Raw genomic sequence first — 21,078 nt, forward strand, 5'->3', positions numbered from 1 at the left:
CTAAAATAAACACACCAAGCTAAATGTTAGTACTCTTTTAAAACTGCAAGCACAATGAACAACATGCAAGATACGATTCTCATGCAATCTATAATACAGAAAACTCTCACAAATCCCATTTGAGTGAGGACAATTTTGCACTACAGTTGAATAATTTGCAATTATCATATTGTGAAAGCATTTTAGGCTCAAGAGATCTTACTACAGTAAAGTAAAGGGTCGCTCACCCAGATGCTGATGAACCGGATTGTCCAATTAAGCAGATTAATTGAGGACAAAGCATTTCCCTCCCCACTTCCTCCAATTTTTTTTTAAAAATGGAAATGACCATTTAAAAAGGACCCCTTTGCAGTTCATGTTTATTCTACTTAGTTTAAATAAGGGAAGGATGTAGTGGGAATAAGTTTTTTCAGCAACAGGAAAGAGTTCCTATTTTTTCTAAGGATTAGACAGAAAAGGAACATGTGTCCAGTAGAAGCACACTGGAGTACATATCCTATTAAAAAAATGCTTCGTAGGCGCAGGGAATGTTTAAAAGAACGTCTAGAAATTGTAAATGTCCAAAAGGTTTGCTTCAGAAGCACACTGATATTAAACAAAAATGTTTTGTAGGTGTTTTAAAGAAAGTCTGGAAATGGTAAAAAGTTTCACTACTGTTGCTGCAGATTGTTAATTTAATAAAGTAACGTGAAAACAGAAACAACACAGCACTTGAATATGGCAATAGACCATCAAATAATCCTGTAGTCTGAGAAAAGAGGGAAGTTATTTCACCTTTTATAAAGCAGTGGGAAACATATTTTCCACCAGCTTTATTAATGTTTAAATGTTAATGGAAAGCTATTTTCATTTTATGAATTGTGTGGCCTTTTTGCAGTTAACTTTAAAAAAATAAAATGATGGGCCCTTTTTTATAGTGCTTTGCTTGTCAAAGGTAAGAGTAACAGTAAATGTCAACATAGGGTCCAGAATAGATGCCAACTATTATCTCAGTTGCGCAACAACACAGAGAGGGCTAAGGGCCTACTGTACTCGTCTCAGTTTTCTTTACCTTGGCTCTATGGTGCAAAAGCAGATGATCAGGCTGGGTGGTCAGCTTAATGCAGAACCCCAAGTGTTTAGTCTCCAAGTATGCTTAGTTCTCTTTTTATTGACCGACTGAAGGGAAGAAAGGCTGAGTCAACCTTGCCTGGTCCAAGGATAGAACTCGAGACCCGTGGCATGAGAGTGTAACGCTCTACCACTCAGCCATCGGGCGTCAGAGGCCAACACCAGTTAGCCATTTTCTCTTGTATGTTATAAGTTTGTTAATTTAATCATTTCTCAGAGTTTCTTTGTAGTTATAGACCCAGAGTTAATAAATTTGGTTATTTATAAGCAAAGAAATTCAAACTTATGGCCAATTATTTACAATAGGTAAACTTTTATAAATCTAACCCACCTTCCTGCTAAATAATCAAATTAATTTTTTAGGTAATAAGCTTAAATAATTTCTCTTTATAAATCAATCTTAATTCCAAAATTATCTCAACATAATACTTTTAGAACAAGTTGACCTATAAAGGGTTAAATAAATAACACCATAACTGTTTTTGAAGTTGCCCAGCTATCCATATTTTTTGTTTAATGGACTTCATTGGTTCTCAACTGTTCCAGATAATCGGCACTTTAATCTATGTTAATTATTAATTAGAAAACAGGTCTCTTAAAAACACATATAAAGAACGACAATAGTTTGATTTTTGTAATATGACACACAGAGAGAATATAAATGGGATCAGACGAGAGTTAACTGCATGGTGGGGTGAACATTCCATGCATAGAAGTGGATCTAACATCTATTTGGTGAAAACTAAAACTGCAGAATCGCTTTTCCTTTTTTTTCTAACAACATTCGTGAAACCATTTATGTTACATTTTTTTTAAAAGAGGATGGATATCCAACACTCTAGTGTTAATACCTCTAAGGTGTTGAAGGAGGAGCTTATAATATGGGGATTATACCAACTGTTTGATTGGACCAGTGCTGGATATGAATCTCTCATGACATAGTATAGGTGTCTCATGATAAAGTCTAAAAACATTTATAATATCATCATTTAAAGCAAAAAAGCACAAAAGGTGTGTCTGAAAAGCAATGCCACTTAAATTATCGCAAGAATTGTACTCAACACACTCGGGCCTGTTCAAGGGGTTGGTCAGCTTAAAGCTCAGTCATCTCCAGGGTGTGTAGCCAAATAATTCAACAAAAAATAAGCACCTTTTAAGCACTTTTCAAGCACTCTAATAATATTTTTAAGCACTTTAAAAGAATATCATAATTAGGCAGGGTTGGAAAGTTTTTGACAATTGACGGTTTTATCTGGTTTTAACAGTCATGTCCAAAAAAAATTCTTTTGGCATTGTTTTTCACAATTGTCAAGATTTTTGAATCATGTAAATCGAATGTTGTTTTCATAAGTTACGGTCTGACGATGCAACATAATAGATTGGGTTTGAATTAATCATGAAAATGTTGAATAGAACAATGTGAACTGTATCTTCTGTATAGTTCGTAGCGAAAATCAACATGGTAAAGGAAAAATCTCAATTTGGAAAAGGTAAAATTAAGCACTTTTTAAAAACACTAAATGAAAAAAGCACCTTAAAAGGCTTTGAAAAAACATAAATAAGCACCTTTAAGCACTTTTTAAAAAGGCTACGCACCCTGATCTCTCACCAGTCAAGAGGAGTAAAGACAGGTATCATCATATTAATTTTTGTCTTGTGTGCAAGTTACCAAGTTGACAGTGGAAGATTTTTTAATGATAAAGACAAAATTTGGTTGTGTCTGTTCGTCAGAATACTAAGTCTAACATTGGCCTAGTTCATTCTTTGACGGTCATGAATTATAAGTTTAAGATAGAAGGTCATCAAAGACCACCACTGGCAAAAATGTGATGTTTGAACCCAGTCCCTCATTTATATGTTCATTTAACGATAATAAACATTCCAAAAGGTATCAACCCAAAATTTCAGACAATTGGAAATTTCTTCATGACAACATATTTTACTGCTCCACCCTCTTTGTGGCCCATTTTATGACAAATTCAAAGGTGCAAACGGCACATGACCACAGTCCTGGCATGGTTTAGACTTCTTTTTATTCCGGTACTTGAAAACTCACATAAAAGAATATAATTTCGGAACAATTTACAAAGTAAAGGGATTTACAAGAAAGGAATTTTGATCTGTCTTTATCCCCAGGTGGCCAGAGAAAATCGAGACTGCTCTTGTGTAAGCTGACCTTTCCCAACATGTCTGAGAGGCGAGAAAGCGTATAAGCTTCAGTCTAAATTCAGTGACATTACTTTTTGGACATACCCGGTAGAAGACACAAAGCTAAACAAAAGCATCTAAACATAAATCAATGAAATGAGTAGACATTAAAGGACAGCAGGGCAATAAAATAGATATGAAAGTAGTTTTACACAAAAAAAGCTATCATGCAGCTCTTAAAGTAGTTTGAGTATAAAGATGCAAGGGTAAACACTTAAAATGAAAAATCACTAATGGAAATAAATGAAACACTTAACAACATTTCTCGCTGAAACACCAACATCAAATAAGTTGTTGCAAAATTAAAATAAAAAAAATAAAAAACATTGATACACCAAACAAATATATGTAGATCAACCAAAAATAAAGACAAATGTATCTTTAAATAATTAATATTAGAAAAATCAAGCCAGAAGCTGAAAACTAGAATCTGCATAAAAAATCCTTAAAATTAAAACTTTAAAAAAATTTACCACATTTAAAAAAAAATTGGCTCTTTTTTCTTCTTCTTTGCTTTGCATTTCACAAGATTACATTAGTAGGGGACAAATAGAATAGTCAACAAGTTGAAAAATTTTTGTGCATAATTTAAACTACTCAACTTTATTTATTGAAACTCTATGTATTACAAGCTTAATTTAAACTTGAAATGCATTTCTTAAATATTAAATTAGATAAAAATGAAAAAAATAAGATCAATTTATGGATTGAAGTAACATAAGAACGTTGCTTTTCCATAATAACATATTTTATCAGAATTTTATTAAATTTTTTTAATAAGCTCTAGCTTCTTATTCTAACTTTAACTTCTGAAAAATATGTCACTCCAAAGTTAAGCATCTTTTTTCCAAAAAAAGAGAAAGGAAGATTATATCAATCAGATAATCCAAAAGTTTATTACTTCGGTCAGGGGCATTGTAAGGGAAAGACAAATAGAACAGTCGGCTACAGCCTCAAATTTCTCCGATTTAAGGGAAGCCTCACACCTGTGGTATAAAATGTTTTTTCTTTTAAATATTTATAATTTTGATTTTTATGTGAAAATGTAATTTTTTTTATTACCAAAAATTTATAAACCTTGTTTTGTATTATATCATATAAATAAAATAGAAAAGAAAGACTTCAAATTTCTAGGGGACTTCTACAAAAGAACTTTATATAAATTAAAAAATAATATATAACAGAAAAACAAAAGATTTACTTAAACATTTTTAGATGATTATTTAAGTGGGGCTTTAGTTGTAAGGACCATTAATGTTGTGTACCTAAAAATGAAAGGAATGTATAAAAATATAAATATGGTAATTAAGTTTGAAAATATTGGGGTTCTTAAATAATTTATCACCAAAATGTTTTTTCATCAAAACATTGTTCTGACTCTGTCCAGTAAATAGGATCCTTTACACTTTTTTAAAAAAGGAATCTCAATATCTGTCATGGGTGCAAGTTGGAAAAAAGGCCAAGACTGAAAATTTTTTGACTGAAATACCTAACATACACAATACCCCCTCGACATATGCAAAATATCTAAGAAAGCTTTACCATAATACATCAAGTTTAAATACTGTACAAAAAATATTTATTCATCTCTCTTTTGATAAAATAACAACAGGACATAAGAAAGTAGACCAATAACGTAGACCTAAAAAATATTTTTAAGTAGTAGAGAGCAGACCTAAAAAATATTTTTAAGGACAGAAAAAATATTTTTCCGATTTCCGTCTTCGAGTCAGTCTTGTTTCCGTCTGTGGACATTTTCAAAAGACGGAAATCCGTCCTGGGGACAAATACTTGCACCCATGATTTCTGTGCTATTTTTTGTCCCCCCCCCCAAAAAAAAAAATTAAAAACTTCGTTTGAAAAATTTTTTAAACATTAATTACAATGTACATAGAACAAAAAACTGAATAATAATTTTATTGCATTTGCAAGAAGAAAATAAGATCTAAAATTGTTTATTCTTTGAAGTGGCATATAATTTTAAAAATTAAAAAATTTTGCTCGTCCATTTGTTGCTGATCTCCTTATAGCAAGTGTCAATTTGACAAACTCCTGATTGACATGCGAGAATTCTTTGTGAGGTTAGCGTAATTTGGTTATAGTTCTAAAACATTTTATTATAAACACCAAAAAGAGAAGACAAAAAAGAGAAGAAAATTCGTAAAATATCCATCAAACAGCATTAAATGGTAACATTTTATGTAACTTATAGCTAAAAAAACTATAAAAATAAGAAACTAATTTATATCGTACCCGATTGGTCTTCTGTAGTATCAGCTTCAATGATTTGATTATCAAACCACATATGTGCAACAGTCATACGATTCTGTGTGAGGGTCCCTGTTTTATCAGAACAAATGGTCGAAGTAGATCCTAAAGTCTCCACAGCTTCCAAGTTTTTCACAAGGCAGTTTTTGGAAGCCATCCTTTTGGCAGTTAAGGTCAAGCATACCTATAACCAAACAGTGAATTACAAAAAATGCAATTCTAGATCACTTTTGTTTGTAGATGATACTACTGTTGGAAAATTTAGCAAAATGTAAGCATTAAAATTTAAGTTCAAAGTGCTAATAAACTAATGCTAATAAAGTGCTAATCTTTGTCGCTTTCTGAGTGGATATCTCATTTTCTTCCTTGGAAGTTTAAATGTTTTTTGCTAGTTATGTGCTGTTTTTAGTTGAGTGCTGAATAGTTTGTTGAATGTAGTTGTTTTTGTTTTAAGAGTTTTTTTTCTTTTCAATAATGTTGTTTATTTTGAAGAATTTAAAACAAAAATGGCATTGCTACCTGAAAGATTTATCCCAATTGATTATGAATTGGCATTGATAAGACATGTCAATTGGGATAGGTGGAAGACAGACATTGAAGTTTTTTATTAGATAAATAATGTTGGAATTTATATAAGGTAAAGAAGAAGAGTTAGAAGTTTCAGCTGCAAGAAGAGAAAAACAGGAATGTGAAAAGATAGATCACTTTCAAGTCTGTACAATGCAATTAAGCCAGAGTTGAGACGACTTATTCAAGATTGTTCAGATGGCAAGAAAGCTTGGGAGAAATTGGTTCAACAACTTGAACCAAAGACAAGATCAATCAGATGCCTGATGAGTTTTTTAAGAATAAAATACCAAGCAAATGAAAGTATAGGTATTTTTATTGCTTGACTTAAAATAGCATTGAAAAAGCTTAGTGAAGTGGGTTAAGAGTTGGATCAATTGTTTTCAGGTATACAAGCAATAAGTCACCTACCACATGAACTCTCAGGTTAATCTATTACTGGAAAGATAAAAGATTTTACTGTTGATAAAAATGATGAAGAACTGATTAGGGAAAATCTATGTTGAAAGATAGTAAGATGATTTAAGAATGGTGGGACTTCGCTCTGTTCATACAGGGAACAGAATTTTGAAGAAAGAAAAGGAAATGCTATACGAGATACTACATGGCAAAAAAACCACCAGTAATGCATTTGGACGTATAACTTATGTTAATGTACCAAAACAAAAAGGAAACAAACTCCTAAAGCATTCTAAAGAAGGGACAATGCTAGGCAATGCTTTTTTTTTAAACCAAAGGTTATTGTGTTATTTTAATAGAAGATCTTAAAGTTATCGAAACAAAGAATGCAAAATTCAAGGAAAATGAATTTGCAGTGAAAGTCATCGGGGACCTAAGAACAAAACCATCGGGAAGAGTAAAATGAAAGGAAAAAGAAGAATCAGAAGATAAGGATATTTATAGGCTAGAATTTGACTCAAGTTGTAGTCATGAAAGCATCAGATTTAAACTGGTTGAGAAAAAGCCACTAAATCAGAAAGATCCAGAAATTATATTTATTATTACATAGACGGGTCTAAAAACTAATTTGGGGCATCAAATGACATTGAGTAATATTGTGACAGTCAAAAAATAAAATTTGAAAAAGATATATGTGATTTTAGTGGTAAAAATGGTCGGGCGAAGTAACCAGAAATGGCAATAGAACATAGAAGAAGAAGGAGCAAATTTAACTGAATATAGTATACCAAAAAAACTGCTAAGAAGCAATTGAGCCAAGAAATTGTGAAACATGGAATAATGCTATGGAAAAGAAAATTGAAATGATAAAGAAAGGAAAAGTATGATCATTAGTTGAGAAGCCAAAAGGTGATAAGTTTATAGGTAATAGATGGATGTACAATCTAAAACAGAATGAATAAAATAAAATTGTGGGGCACAACGACAAACTCGCTACACAAGGATTTAAGCAACTACAAGGTATTGACTATTATGATGTGTACAGTTCTATGGTTAATTTTTCTCTCATAAGACTATTTCTCGCTATTTCATGGAGAATTTAGGTTTATGAAAATTCATTATATAAGTTTTCTACAGTAATTCTAATACGAAAATTAGTAAATGTTATAGTTTTAAATTATATCAATGATTTGACAAGAATAGTTACTAAAAATGCTTACTGTAACAGTAGCTAAAAGACCTTCAGGTACATTTGCAACAATAATTCCAATTAAAAATATAACAGCATCCAACCAATAATAACCCAAGATGAAAGCTATAACGAAGAATGTAACACCTAAGAAAACGGCCACGCTAGTGATGATATGGATAAAGTGGGCAATCTCTCTTGCGATGGGTGTGTCACCCATCTCCAAACCGGATGCTAAATTAGCAATGCGTCCCATTACTGTACGATCTCCAGTGTTGATGACAATACCTCTACCAGTACCTGAAAAAAAAGGTGCTTTCTAAAAAAAAGTTTCTAAAAGTTTTTCAAAATATCAGCCATTCAAGATTATCATATTTGCAGACTTTAAAAACATAAAATGGGTCATAAGAAAAGAAAGAAAAAATCAAGCAAAATCTAATAATTGTTGTTAAAATTTTTAAAGCAATGTCAGTAACACTAATTCTAATTTCTTGATAATTTTTATTAGTTTTAAATTTTTTAGAACAATTAAAAGTGTTAAGGATGTAGCACAATGTGTTATATCGATAACAGTGACAGTTTTTATAAGGAAATTTATGATTGTAAATTAATGAAATATTGGAAAAAGTATCTATAACACCAAGAGTTAGTTATATTAATAAAAAAAATATTAGAACTGCATGATTTTTTTAAAATTGATACTTATGCATATTAATTCTGTAAATATGATATTCATTAAGCAGTGGAATGGCCACTTTGTAAGTTAAACAGATATCCAACTTAACAACATACAGTTGATAAATTACAAATAATACCTATTATAATAGAATAAATACATTCCAAGTAGGACTGGGCTATAAATCGATATATCGCGACATATCGATTTAACGCCTATATCGGCAAACAGATACAGCAACTTTCATTCCAAGCGATGCATCAGAAATCTGANATAATTTCTAATATCGCCCAGTCCTAATTCCAAGCATAAGTGATCTAATGAGTGAATCTTGTTTATCCAGGGAATTTTGAACAGTAAAATAATATTAAATTCACTTCGTGTTATATTTTTCCTAAAACGTGTTACAAAATTACAAGTTTAAAAATATGCATTATCATTTAAAAAAATTTACATTGATGGTTACATAAGTATTTAGTAGTAATTACTTTATTTTAATCTTTTATAAGTTGTAATAAAATTTAATATTGAAATTTTTATGACGCTCAGGATCCAAATAAGTGGGGGGAAAAAAGAAAAAAACATTTTCTATATCCTTTAAATATGATAGGTAAAAGAAATTTATTTAAGGAAGTAGGGAGGAAAAAAGTAAAACAATGAGCAATAGTAATAAAATATCAATAGCACACAAAATTAATGAGCATTCATAAATTATTTACAAAATGGAAAATATATTATACATTTTAAATAATAACTAACAGACTTGAAATCATTTGAAGAAATACCTTCCACACAGTTTGTAGAGAAAAAGGCTATATTTCGTGTTTCTAAGGGATTTTCATTGGTCATCTCGGGAGAACGAGTCTGAGGTTCAGACTCCCCTGTTAAGGAAGAATTATCGACTTTGAAACCTTGAGCAGAAATGACTCTGATGTCTGCAGGCACACGATCACCTCCCTTCACCTCCACCAGGTCACCCACGACAACATCTTCAGCAGGCAACGTATGTTTTTGTCCTTCTCTGATAATTGTAGCATACTAAATGAACAAAAAATTAAACACAATTTATGTCTTATGTTTTCATTTTTTTCTAATGATTGTAACATAATAAATAAAAAACACATTAAAACTAAAGATTTACTTGAATTTAATAGCCTATCTCTGTTTTGATCTACATCTAATGATTGCAGCACCACTAAATTTAATAGGCAGTGCACTTCACAAACTTGAAATTTAACAAGCAATCTATGTTTTTATCTCGAAGGATTGTCGGCAATGCACTTTTATTTATCTATTTCTTTTCATTTACTATACAACATTCATTACTAAGACAATGACCTTTTATTAAACTTTTCTTTTTATTTAGTATGCTAAAATGAATATCTCTAATTAATTGTAGCATACTAAATAAGAAATAAAATTTAAAAGGCAATATTGTCTTTCAGCATGTATATAAGAATTCACAAAGGAAAGAATAAGCAAAACCCAAATCAAAGTTAAATTTTAAATTTATGCATCTTTTCTCATACATAGAACTGAATAAGATAACAAAAGAGGTTATCTGAGCAATTATTTTAAACATACAGCTAAAAATATAGACTATATTAAATTAATTAATTTAATTGCACTTAAAAAGAATGAAAAGTGGAAATATAAAATAAAAAGTTTAAACTTTGACATTATTAATGTTTTTACAATAATTTTTCTACGATATCCCCCTCACTTCAAAGAGAGATAGAGAGAGGGTGAGAGCGATTAATAACTGAAGCAAAACAATAATTTAAAATAAAAATTAAAAACAATTAAGTACTAAATATGGCAAACAAGAGCCTAAAAACAGTTTAATGTATAGAAAACTTTATGATTTTAAGAAATCCCACAAACTTTGTAATTTAGATACTTCCATATAACTCTCTGATTAATTATTAATGTAGGCCTAAAAAAAATTCCCTAAATATTGTACACTGTATGTTGTTATTAAAAAGGGATTGTACCTGAGGCACCATATTTTTGAAAGACTCCATAATTTTAGAACTTCTAGCTTCTTGATAATATGAGAAACATCCAGTAACTATTACAACAGTGGCTAAGACAATACCTAAATATAACTGAAAGAGACAGAATATAGTTTTATTATGAAATTCAACATAATAGAGAATAATCAGGGTTCGCAAATCAATTTGTGAACTATTTTATATTATTTTCGATTTTAAAAATTCTTTTCAGAGAAACTTTTTTTAAAAAAAGTTCTAGAAAATCTACAATTTTTCATGTTTACGATTCCTCTCTTGTATTAATAACATCAATCCTGTGCAATTTTTGCGTTAACAAAAGTTAAAAAGGAAGCTTTAATACATTGTACAGTTCAGGGCCGATCCCTATGTTGTAAACCCCTGGATTTTAGATTGCAAATAAATCTTACAACCATACCAGAGGCGTTTTGAAAAAAGAAAAATTTTGAACTTTGTGCTGCAACATAAAACTTCAGAAACATGCATTACTAATTAACGATAATAAAACGCTTAATTTAAAGTAATTATTATAGTAAATAAAATGGTAAATTTTATTACGAAGATAGATTTCAGACAAAAAATATTTTTTATTTTATTATTATCATTTATTATAAACATATTCAGTAACTTCACTTTATGACACGTCTGCTAATTATTTCAAAATGTCATTACTTACAGAACTCTCATCAGAAAACACCTCTTCCTAAATATTCTGTTTAAAATTGTGATTTGCCTGTAATTATTCTGTTTAAAATTGTAAAATTATAATTGCTTTTTTTTGAGTGTGCAGTCAAATTTTTCAACAAAAAATAAGTACCTTTTAAGCACTTCATTTTTGTGCTTTAGCGAAGAATTCCCTTGTTTTCTGGATTTGGTTCAAAAATTCTAGGCTATGGAGTTGAACATTGATAGTCATAAACACAGAATTGGGTCGGGTGTCAATGCCGGTTATAAAATTAAATTTTGAATAGATGGTATTAAAAAAATTCAGCAAATAATGAATGAAGGATTTAGAGGAAAGAGCCTCAAAGTAAATTTTGTCTCGGGGCCAGTAAATCTTGTGACGGGGAAAAAACTTACAGCATAAAAGAAGCATATTATTCGCTAAAATTTTTTATTTCCTATGACATAAGAGCCTTGATTAAAAAAGTAAATTTCTTTGTTTACTTAAAAATTTAATTATGAAGAAAATTAGATAATATAGAGCAAAGTGTTATCAACTTACATTATCTTCAACACTACCTTCTGAAGTTCCTACTTGAATTGAATAAGCAATAAAACATAGAACTGCACCTATCCAGAGTAGAAGAGCAAAACCCCCAAACAGCTGCTTACAGAATTTCACCCATTCAGGGATTTTCTTAGGGGGCGTTAAAGCATTTGGACCATCTCTTTCATAAATTTCACGGGCTTGCATGGCAGTGAGACCCTGTAAAAAAATATAAAACTCATTATTATTTTAAAGGCTCAAATGACACGAGGCTAACATTAATAACACAATTAAAAAGTGAAATATGAAAATATTAATTTACTTTCAAATTTATTTCAGTAATTTACTTACGGTTTCTGGATTTGTTCCTAGTCTAGCATACAATTCTTCTATGTTGATTTTGTGCTCATCCTAACATAAATAAAAGATAACATAATGTAAAGTAAATTTCATTCACTTAAAAAAATACAATATATTAGTATAAAAAAATATTTTAGAAATACAATTGGAATATTCAAATGTACAGTTATTAGCAAAAGGTAAGAAGAAGATGACACACTCAGCTACCTAATACCTCTCCTGACTTGATATTTTAAACACAGGGTGATCTGTAATGAATGCCCTTAATATATATATTTAAAATCCTTGTCGAAAATGAAGGCAAAAGGAATAAGCACATTAAAGGTGGTAAATTGATATTTAAACTAAGAAAAAAATAAAAAATATTAAAATCTAGCAAATCACCATTCAAGAAGATAGGTGTATAAAATATCAAAACCTACTTAATTGACAGAGAAAGCAGAAACAGTTAAAAGATGACTATTATAAATATCATACAGGGGTCTGTTTAGAAGAAATTTGGGTTCGTTAAAGGACCATTCACAAAATATCTTTTCATAAAAATGGACCCTTCACAAAATATTTTAACTTAAAAACGGACCCTTCACAAAATAATTTATCTTTTAATCGGACCCTTCACAAATCTGTTTAGCTTCATTATTGTTTTGTTAATCGAATAAACCCTTCCCAGGAAGGGGGAGAAAGAAAGACAAATGTAAACGAACTAAGTTTTGTCTTCGTCAGACGCTTCTTCCTTTTATTCGTCTGAAATGAATATTCTGTGTTGAGCAGTATAGGATAAATACCAAATATTTGTATGTTGCATCTCTAATTTAGCAGCAACAATTGCTGTTTATTTTTTAAAATTTAATTTTTTTTAATTATAATTTTACAGAGTTGAACATAATCTTGTATGTCTTAACAATTTAAAAATTCCTTGAAAAAGTTTTTTGCAATAACAGGACCCTATTTGCACAAATTCACAAAAGCAGGACCTTGGTTGAAANGTTTTTTTTTTTTTTTTTGCTCGCTCTGTGCAAACGGCTTGAAATAAATTAGGCTATTTCATGCTCATTATCAAGCTCATCCCCAAATTATATTTAAAATCAGCCTAAAAACTGCCAGGCAGATTTGGAAAGTATTCAAGATTTTTCTAATTAACCTAGCACATAGCCAAGTAACATAGGAAATATGTAAAGAACCTTATCCACCACTTAATTAAAGTAAAATACAATGAAATAAAATTAACTCACAAGAGCCGTGGTGGCTCAGAAGATAGAGCGCTCATTTCCCTATGGGGAAGACCCAGGTTAGAATCTAAGCAGTGACTGATACAAATTCTAATTTCGGCTTGCCCGACCACAGTACTGACTTAAAATATTCTCAGTGACAGATGTATTATGGGTTAGAAACGCCTTCCCATCTGGCTAACCTTTGCAGGTTTTCTTGCTTTTCCTCTCGGCGTTAAGCAAACTTGGATTATTTCCATTAAAAAGTCCTCCACAGAGTCTAGTTTGCTCCAGTACTTGATCTAGGAGTTCCCTTGTCTTCTGGGTTGAGTTTAAAATTACAATTACATTGCTAGTTGTTAACTCAGAAATGGGTGAACTGCTCAATGTTAGTTACAAAAATAAAATAAAATGAGCCTACAATTATGAAGAGCTCAGTGGAAGAAAAGGCTAAGTGATATTTTAGTCCAAAGTAAATTGTTATATCATCCCTATATCCACTATATTTAACAATCAGAGATAATTGAATTGTTAATTTTAATTATTTTTTAAATTAAATGATAAAGAAATAAATTATATTTTGAAATTTCAAGTCTGAATCACAAATTTTTTCAGTTACATTCGCTATAAGTTAAAATAATGAAAAGACCCTAAATTCAGTTTTTTAAAATCTTTTCTCTAAAATTCATTGCTTCTTATTAAATAACTCATAAGTACTGAAAATTTTAATAACAAATTCAGTCAAATAAGACTACAATATAAATCCTAAAATATTTTATATAAAGAATGGTCCCTCAGGCACAAATGTCCATAATAAAAAAAAAAAAAGTTACTTTTTTATCAATTCTCAGGTTAATAATTCTTTGAAGCATAATCGGGTGAGAAAATTATCGAAGTAAATAATCGACATTCGAAGAAAATTATCGACATCACGTGAATATCGAATCGAATCAATCGTGATTCAAATAAATGGAAGTGATTCATATTCAAAGATAGTTGCCGTTGTTTTATGCCACTTGTCAATACTGACAAGCTTATTTCAAGGAAGAGGGGTGCGCTTCTTGTGTTTCAGTGGCGCCATCATGGCCAAGAATTCGAATTCTAGCACACACATACTTCACAGCTCGTTTTACAGTGAGGACACCGTTACACAACATCCAGCCATCCTCAGATCGCAATCTTGCCCTGAACCAGACACGATCAATCTCCGATCCAGTATCCCCAGAGATATTGATTTGTTAGGGAACTTATAGGACTATGTGACCCCGACAGATTTAGCGTGCATCAGGCATCATTTTGAACAAGGCGGATCTTTGGCCGACGAGGATCGAACCCACGACCTGTTGGACATGGGCTTCAGGTCATCCCAGCCCCTTCGAAGCTAGTGGCGCTGAACTATAAATGGAACAGCACGAGAAGGCTTGCCTGTGATAAAGACAATGGCGCATCATGAACGAAGAAATTAACAAGAAATAAAAATAAAATTTCCATTTGCTATGGATGATTGCTGTAGTTAATTTACGTCGCACTAGAGCTGCACAATGAGCTATTGGCGACGGTCTGGGAAACATCCCTGAGGATGATCCGAAGACATGCCATCACAATTTTGATCCACTGCAGAGGGGATGGCACCCCCGCTTCAGTAGCCCGACGACCTGCACGCGAGGTCGAGCACTTTACGGTAGCACAGTTTAACGAGGACCCATACCGCACACGCTCGGTCTCTACGCAGACTGATCCAAGTGGTCACCCACCCGCACACTGACCGCAGCCTGTGATGCTTGAATTCGGTGATCTGCTGGGAACCGTGTCTTAACGATCAGTCCACTGCGGGACCTATGGATGATTGACTGAATGTAAACAATAACAAGCTTTCTAAAACCGGAGGCAATTTAGAAAGCTTCCGGTGTATCCCTCCGCTTTTGTTATACATACGAGGCTTAACAGGTGTGAACAGGTTTAATATTTTAGGATGTTTTATTATTGTGATATGTGTTTAAATTGACGCGTCATTTTACCATTTATAAGATTTTGTAATTAATAAATTCTAACAGGCCGTGATCCTAAAACAAATTCAACAAAATTAATATCACGACAGCATAAAAAAAAAAGTGTAAGGTTAGCCATGTTTTGAGTGTTATCCCTTATTTGGCACCGTTTGTTATTCTTTGGGCGGCATCATAGCAAGCTTGCGGAGTATTTCGAATTCATTCGTTGTTTGTTTCGTTGAAAGTTAGATTGAAGGAACGCGTTATATTGAAAAAAACTCTATAAGTATAATATTGGATGGTGCGTTTCTTTTAAAGCTAAGGCGTAAAAATCAATTGGAAGTAGTATTCCTACGACGAATTTTAACCCATAGCGCAATCTGCGCTTAGCGTTGCTCGGTCAACCATCGATAGGAGAAACAATTTGGCAATGTTTAGTTTCGACCTCAAGTCTGAAAACTCTCGCAAAATGCAACCGAGTTGCACGTGTGATTATTACAAGAATCCGTCCCATTTAATACAGCTCACCCATGCGGAGACCAACAAGTAATTCATCCAACATATAAAACACTTTTGTACCCATACATACGAAGAAGCTGAATAGTGGGCGAGGGAAAAATTAAAATGTTGAACGGAACATTGTGGAACATGACTAAGAAAAAATCTTATTAAGCGCTTTTCACAAATACCCAATGAAAAAAAAAGCACCTTTAGAGGCTTTCAAAAAAAAAAAAAAAAAAAAAAAAAAAAAAAAAAAAAAAAAAAAAAAAAANAAAAAAAAAAAAAAAAAAAACGAAAGCACCTTTAAACACTTTTTAAAAATGCTACACAACCTCTTAAATAATCAATAAATCGGTAAAGATCAGCATTACGAAATCATGCACAAAATTGAAAGAGATTAACTTGAAACAATTCCAGTTTTTTTGCTCCTCTTCTTGATGCCTTTACTTTAGTAGATTAAGCTAAAACATGTCTTTTAAGAGTTCGTTCTATCAAAATGAAGTTGAACGATGTTTATCAATTACCATAATTCTACTGTTCGAGACAAATTCCTGCTAGTCAAAAATTACCATGAACAACAATTTACTCTGGCATTTGTCCCATTTGATAGATTCTAAAAAATCTATTTCACTAGTACTTATAGTAGGTATCTTGATACCTATATATTAGTAATAGTACATATTAAAACAGCACCCATTAACATAATATCAGTAATAACTATCAACAAAATTGTTTTCTATTTTTAGGATTATTATGTTTGAATTGAAAAAGGGGCGGATTCTTCATAGGACACATACACGCACGCACATACACACACATCACTGATGGCACGCGCCGCACCCCTTCTCTCCCAAGTTCTGAAAGGGTTCAACAGCACTCTTTTAAGAAGTGTGAAATCCGAATTCATAAGCGTATTTATCTAGTTAGCACAACTAATGGCAACTTTTTCCAAAAAGTCATCATGGCTCAGCGAAGATAGATTAAGTCTACATATGTACCAATCACAGGGATAGATAGTTAAACTTTATTTTGCCCTCTGCCAGCAAAGTAAGTTGCAGTGCTGATGCAAATTATACATTGACGTATCAGAGCTCCATTGACATCGGCTAACCATGAAATGTTTATTGTGGAAACCTTTATTTTGCGCAAATGCTGATTAGTTTCGCTTAAAACAAAAATTCTTCTTGAAGATAAATTTGACCTTGTACTTTAAACGTGTTTTTTTTTCTTCTTCTTTTAGATTGAGGGCAATATTTAAAGAATTGAGGAAAATATTTAAAAACTCTAATTTATTTCTTAATTAAAAAGTTACTAGTGGGATGAGCCCCCTGCTCGCTAACGCTCGCCAACCCCCGAAAATTGCTACGCAATCTTATATGGTTTGCTTCGCAAACCAAGCTTGCTTCGCTCGCTACTAACTTAACTTAGATACATTGCAAATGCACAAAATTCTAAGAATTCAAAACAATCATTCAAATCCATATAAAAACTTTTTTTTTTTAAAAAATTACATCTTTTTAGTAAATACAAAGTCATTAAAATAAATTTGAATTCAAATAAATAACATGTAATTCGTTAAACCTATTAGAAATGTGCTATAGTAAAATTCGCGATATAAGTCAAAAAATCGTCAAATAAATTCGTGAAAAAAAGCGCTTTCGACAATATACTAAAATAGAGANGTAAGAGAATTATATATATTAGATCAGAAACACATCATTAAAAGGCAGAATGCTTTGGTGTTTTCAAAACAAAGCAAACGTTGCCACCGGCGGAAAAGAAATACAGCCAAAATTTGGGAGCCACGTAAGAGAATTATATATATTAGATTTTCTAATGCAATGTGAACTCCAAAGTGTGCACTGTTAATGGTCCTCCAAAATCAGAAGTCATAAATGAAATTAAGTCCTAGTTATACCTCCCCAATAAACGTAACAGGGAGAGAAAAAAAATAGCACTAAATATGCGAACCAATGTGTACATCAAATGAATTAAAGCAGCTAAGCTATAAATTAGAAAAAAATTATACGTTACCATGTCAACCTCCTGCTTGAGCTCATCCAGGTCCGGCTTTCCTTTCTTGTCTTTTCCCATGGCCTTTTTTAGAATTTTCGGCTTCCCATCAGGTGTTTTACCATCGTCTGGAATACTTGGGGTTACAGCTAGACGGAAACTATCAGATCTCGCCAACTATAAATATATAAAAATTCTGTTTTCAGAGATCATTTACATTAATTCTACAAAATGTTAAAAAGAATAACTATTAACTGATAGTAAAAATTCATAAAAGAAAAACTAATATAAAGGATTTTTTCTTCGTATCACGTAAGTAAATTATAACATGATGATTTAAAAATTCAATGACGTAAAAAAGAATTGAAGAAACTTGCTTCCATTTCTCAATCCCCCCCCCCACATTTTAATATTCACTCGCTCAGTTTTCCTGTTTTTTTTATTTTTTATATGCCTTACAAGTAAAAAAAAAAAAGCAAGTTCTTGGAATAAGAAAATAATGAATTACGTTTCGTGCATTAGGATTAAAAGAGAAGAAAAAAAAAAAACTAGTTCAAACAGTTAAAATGCGGTTTAAAATAGCCAAAACCTCAGTTTCAGCTGAAGAAGCGAAACAAAGATACATGCATTTTTTTAAAAATAAATTTAAATTTAATTAAACTAAGTACAATTGACCTTAAAGAGCCGTGTTGGCTCAGGGGACAGACCAACGAGGTGAACCAGGTTAGAATCCCAGCTATGGCTGGTTGAAACCAATTCCGTTCCTCCCGGCTCGCACTGTCCACAGTGACGACTTAAAATTTCCTCAGGGGTAGACGGATCATGGGTTAGAGTCCCCTTGCCATCAGGCTAACCGTGAGAGATTTTCCTCTCCATGTAACGCAAATGCAGGCTAGTTCAATCAAAAAAGTCCTCCATGTCCAATTCCTCCCAATACTTGATCCAGGAGATCCCTTGTCTTCTGGATTGGGTTCAAAATGACAAGTTAACGGAGTTGAACATTAGTAGTCGTAAACTCAAAACTTCGGTCGGCTGTTCAACGACGGTTATAAAATGAAATAAAATTGACCTTAAGGGAACATTACTCTTTGAACTAGAAATTATCAAAAACAAAGGCTATTATATAAAAAAAATATATATATAAAAATAAAAAATAGGTTTTTTTTTAAAAATTATTATTTTCTTCAAAGAACTTGGTGTTATCAATGATGTGTGCTGATAGAATAATAATGAACTGGTATGATCTCAAATGTTTCACTAACATTTAGTCCGAAATATACCCACAGCCGAGGGAACTAGACAAAATGGAAAAACTAAAAATTTCCAATAATATAATAAGTTCAGGGCTCGTTGATTTTTTTATTGTTATTTTATAACCGTTGTTGAACAACCAAACCCAATTTTGAGTTAACGACTTCTACTCCATAGTTTCGTAATTTTCAAACCAATCCAGAAGACAAGGGAACTCCTGGATCATGTATTGGGAGAGATTTATACTCGAGGAAGACTTTTTAATGGAACTAACTCGCATTTGCGTTACACGGAGAGGAAAACCTCCCAAGCTTAGCCTGACAAGGAGATTATATACCCATGATCCGCCTACCACTGAGGATAGTATACGTCAGCACGGCGGTGGGAACAAGCGAGGTGCCAAAATTCGTACCTACCAGCCATCTCTTGGATTCGAACCAGGGACACCTCAATGGGAGGCCAGTGTGATCTATCACCTGAGCCACCACTGCTCAGGGTTCGTTGATTCGAATCAACTGTTTTTTTTTCTTTCTTCCTTTTATTTTAAATCATTGATTTAAATAAATGCTTAAAACGATCAAATACTTATGTTTTGTTTTCGGTATCATTTCATTTGAATAATTGTAATTCATCTAAATTAATAATTCATATAAATTGCAATTCATTCATTCATATAATTGTGCTCATTTCATATAAATTATTATATTTGTAATATACAGTGCGCAAAATATAAAACGGTCCACTCTGAATAGCTTTTGATCTAAAGATCGGATCTTCACGTTCTAGGACTCACTCTTAATTGTTCGGAGGGGGGGGGGGGGGACCTAANGGTCGGGGGGGTGACCTAAAATATGCTAATTAATTAGTGCAGACGATATCATAAGTAACGAATTTGAGGTCACCCCCTCGAACCATTAAGAATAAAGCTAAAGAACGTGAAGATCTGATCATAATATCAAAATTTATTTAGGTTGGCCCACTTTTTTTTATGGCGTACTGTACATGATTTAGTGATAATATAGCAGCCACTAAAAATTATGTTCTGATAAACAGTCTGTCTGTTCTGTAAACTAATAATCATAACTGAAGTAAAAAAAATTAAAAATGCTAGTCCATTTATTTCAATCCTAAGAATGTTTTACTGCCATCATTAATATATATAACTTAGAATCATATATCTTTATCTATAAACAACATCAATATATGTCATAAATTCATATTCTATATAAAAAAGAATAAAATAAACAAACAACTTTGTTGGGATGAACTGCAATCCAAAACTGAAATAAAAAAAAAGTACTCCCTACACAAAATATTTAAATTAAAAACGGATCAATTGGCTAATTAATTTATTAAATTATTTAACTAATTAAACTAAATAGTGCTAACAATTATGTTCGGAAGTAGAAAACTATTATAAGAATAACTTTTTTTACGACAGTTTTCGATTTTTGGCCATAAAATTATAGGGTGGGGTTGACCGCAATCTGGAAAATATGGTCTCAAATATGAAAATGGTTTGAAGAAGGTCTAAGTTAATTTTATTTTATGCGTATTTCGTTTATCTTAGGAACTTTTGAGCGAATTGGAAACTTTCGGAAAAGTCCAAACAAAATGTAATAATTTTATTAATTAATGATTAATGGCCATTTAGAATTGTTAGATTTGCAATAAAAAACTACGTATTCATAACATATACAAAAAACGATAAAACTCATTCAAATGGTTTCAGAGGAGGAAAAAAAAAAAAAAAAAAAAAAAAAAAAAATTTTTAANAGCTTTCAAATTGTTTATCAATTGATAATTTTCTTTAGTTTACTTTTTTGAAGAAAAAAAATTGTGCACAGTCATTGTCTTTTAGGATGTATTTAATTATTTCTTCGTAAACTGATTTGAATATATTATAAACTAATTTGAATTGAATATAAACTAATATGATAATAAGAGAGAATTACTTTGTGAAATAAGCACATAAAATAGTTTAAAGAGAGCAAATAAAAAATTGTTGAGGATAAAATTCTGGTATTACACATTACTGATTAATTTGTAAGGTGTTAAATTTATTCCCTTTTTTATTCTTGTTATATATATGGAAAAAAAAATGAATTTGCATGTGAT

General features: G+C 31.5%; 1 protein-coding gene across 3 annotated transcripts in view; it reads right to left on the reverse strand.

Annotated features, from left to right (window-relative positions):
- LOC107456568 (sodium/potassium-transporting ATPase subunit alpha-B) overlaps nucleotides 1–21,078 on the reverse strand; it is an 85,559-nt gene that overhangs the window by 32,274 nt on the left and 32,207 nt on the right. For all 3 annotated transcript variants that reach the window (XM_043050241.2, XM_043050242.2, XM_071180724.1), the window contains exons 2-8: nucleotides 17,731–17,886; nucleotides 11,991–12,050; nucleotides 11,655–11,858; nucleotides 10,412–10,525; nucleotides 9,203–9,455; nucleotides 7,773–8,041; nucleotides 5,572–5,770 (exon numbers count right to left, since the gene is read on the reverse strand). In XM_043050241.2, coding sequence (XP_042906175.1) covers nucleotides 5,572–5,770; nucleotides 7,773–8,041; nucleotides 9,203–9,455; nucleotides 10,412–10,525; nucleotides 11,655–11,858; nucleotides 11,991–12,050; nucleotides 17,731–17,886 — 1,255 coding nt within the window. The remainder of the gene's footprint in view (nucleotides 1–5,571; nucleotides 5,771–7,772; nucleotides 8,042–9,202; nucleotides 9,456–10,411; nucleotides 10,526–11,654; nucleotides 11,859–11,990; nucleotides 12,051–17,730; nucleotides 17,887–21,078) is intronic.

The sequence above is a fragment of the Parasteatoda tepidariorum genome, chromosome 5 (assembly GCF_043381705.1).
Source record: "Parasteatoda tepidariorum isolate YZ-2023 chromosome 5, CAS_Ptep_4.0, whole genome shotgun sequence".
Taxonomy (NCBI): Eukaryota; Metazoa; Arthropoda; class Arachnida; order Araneae; family Theridiidae; genus Parasteatoda; species Parasteatoda tepidariorum.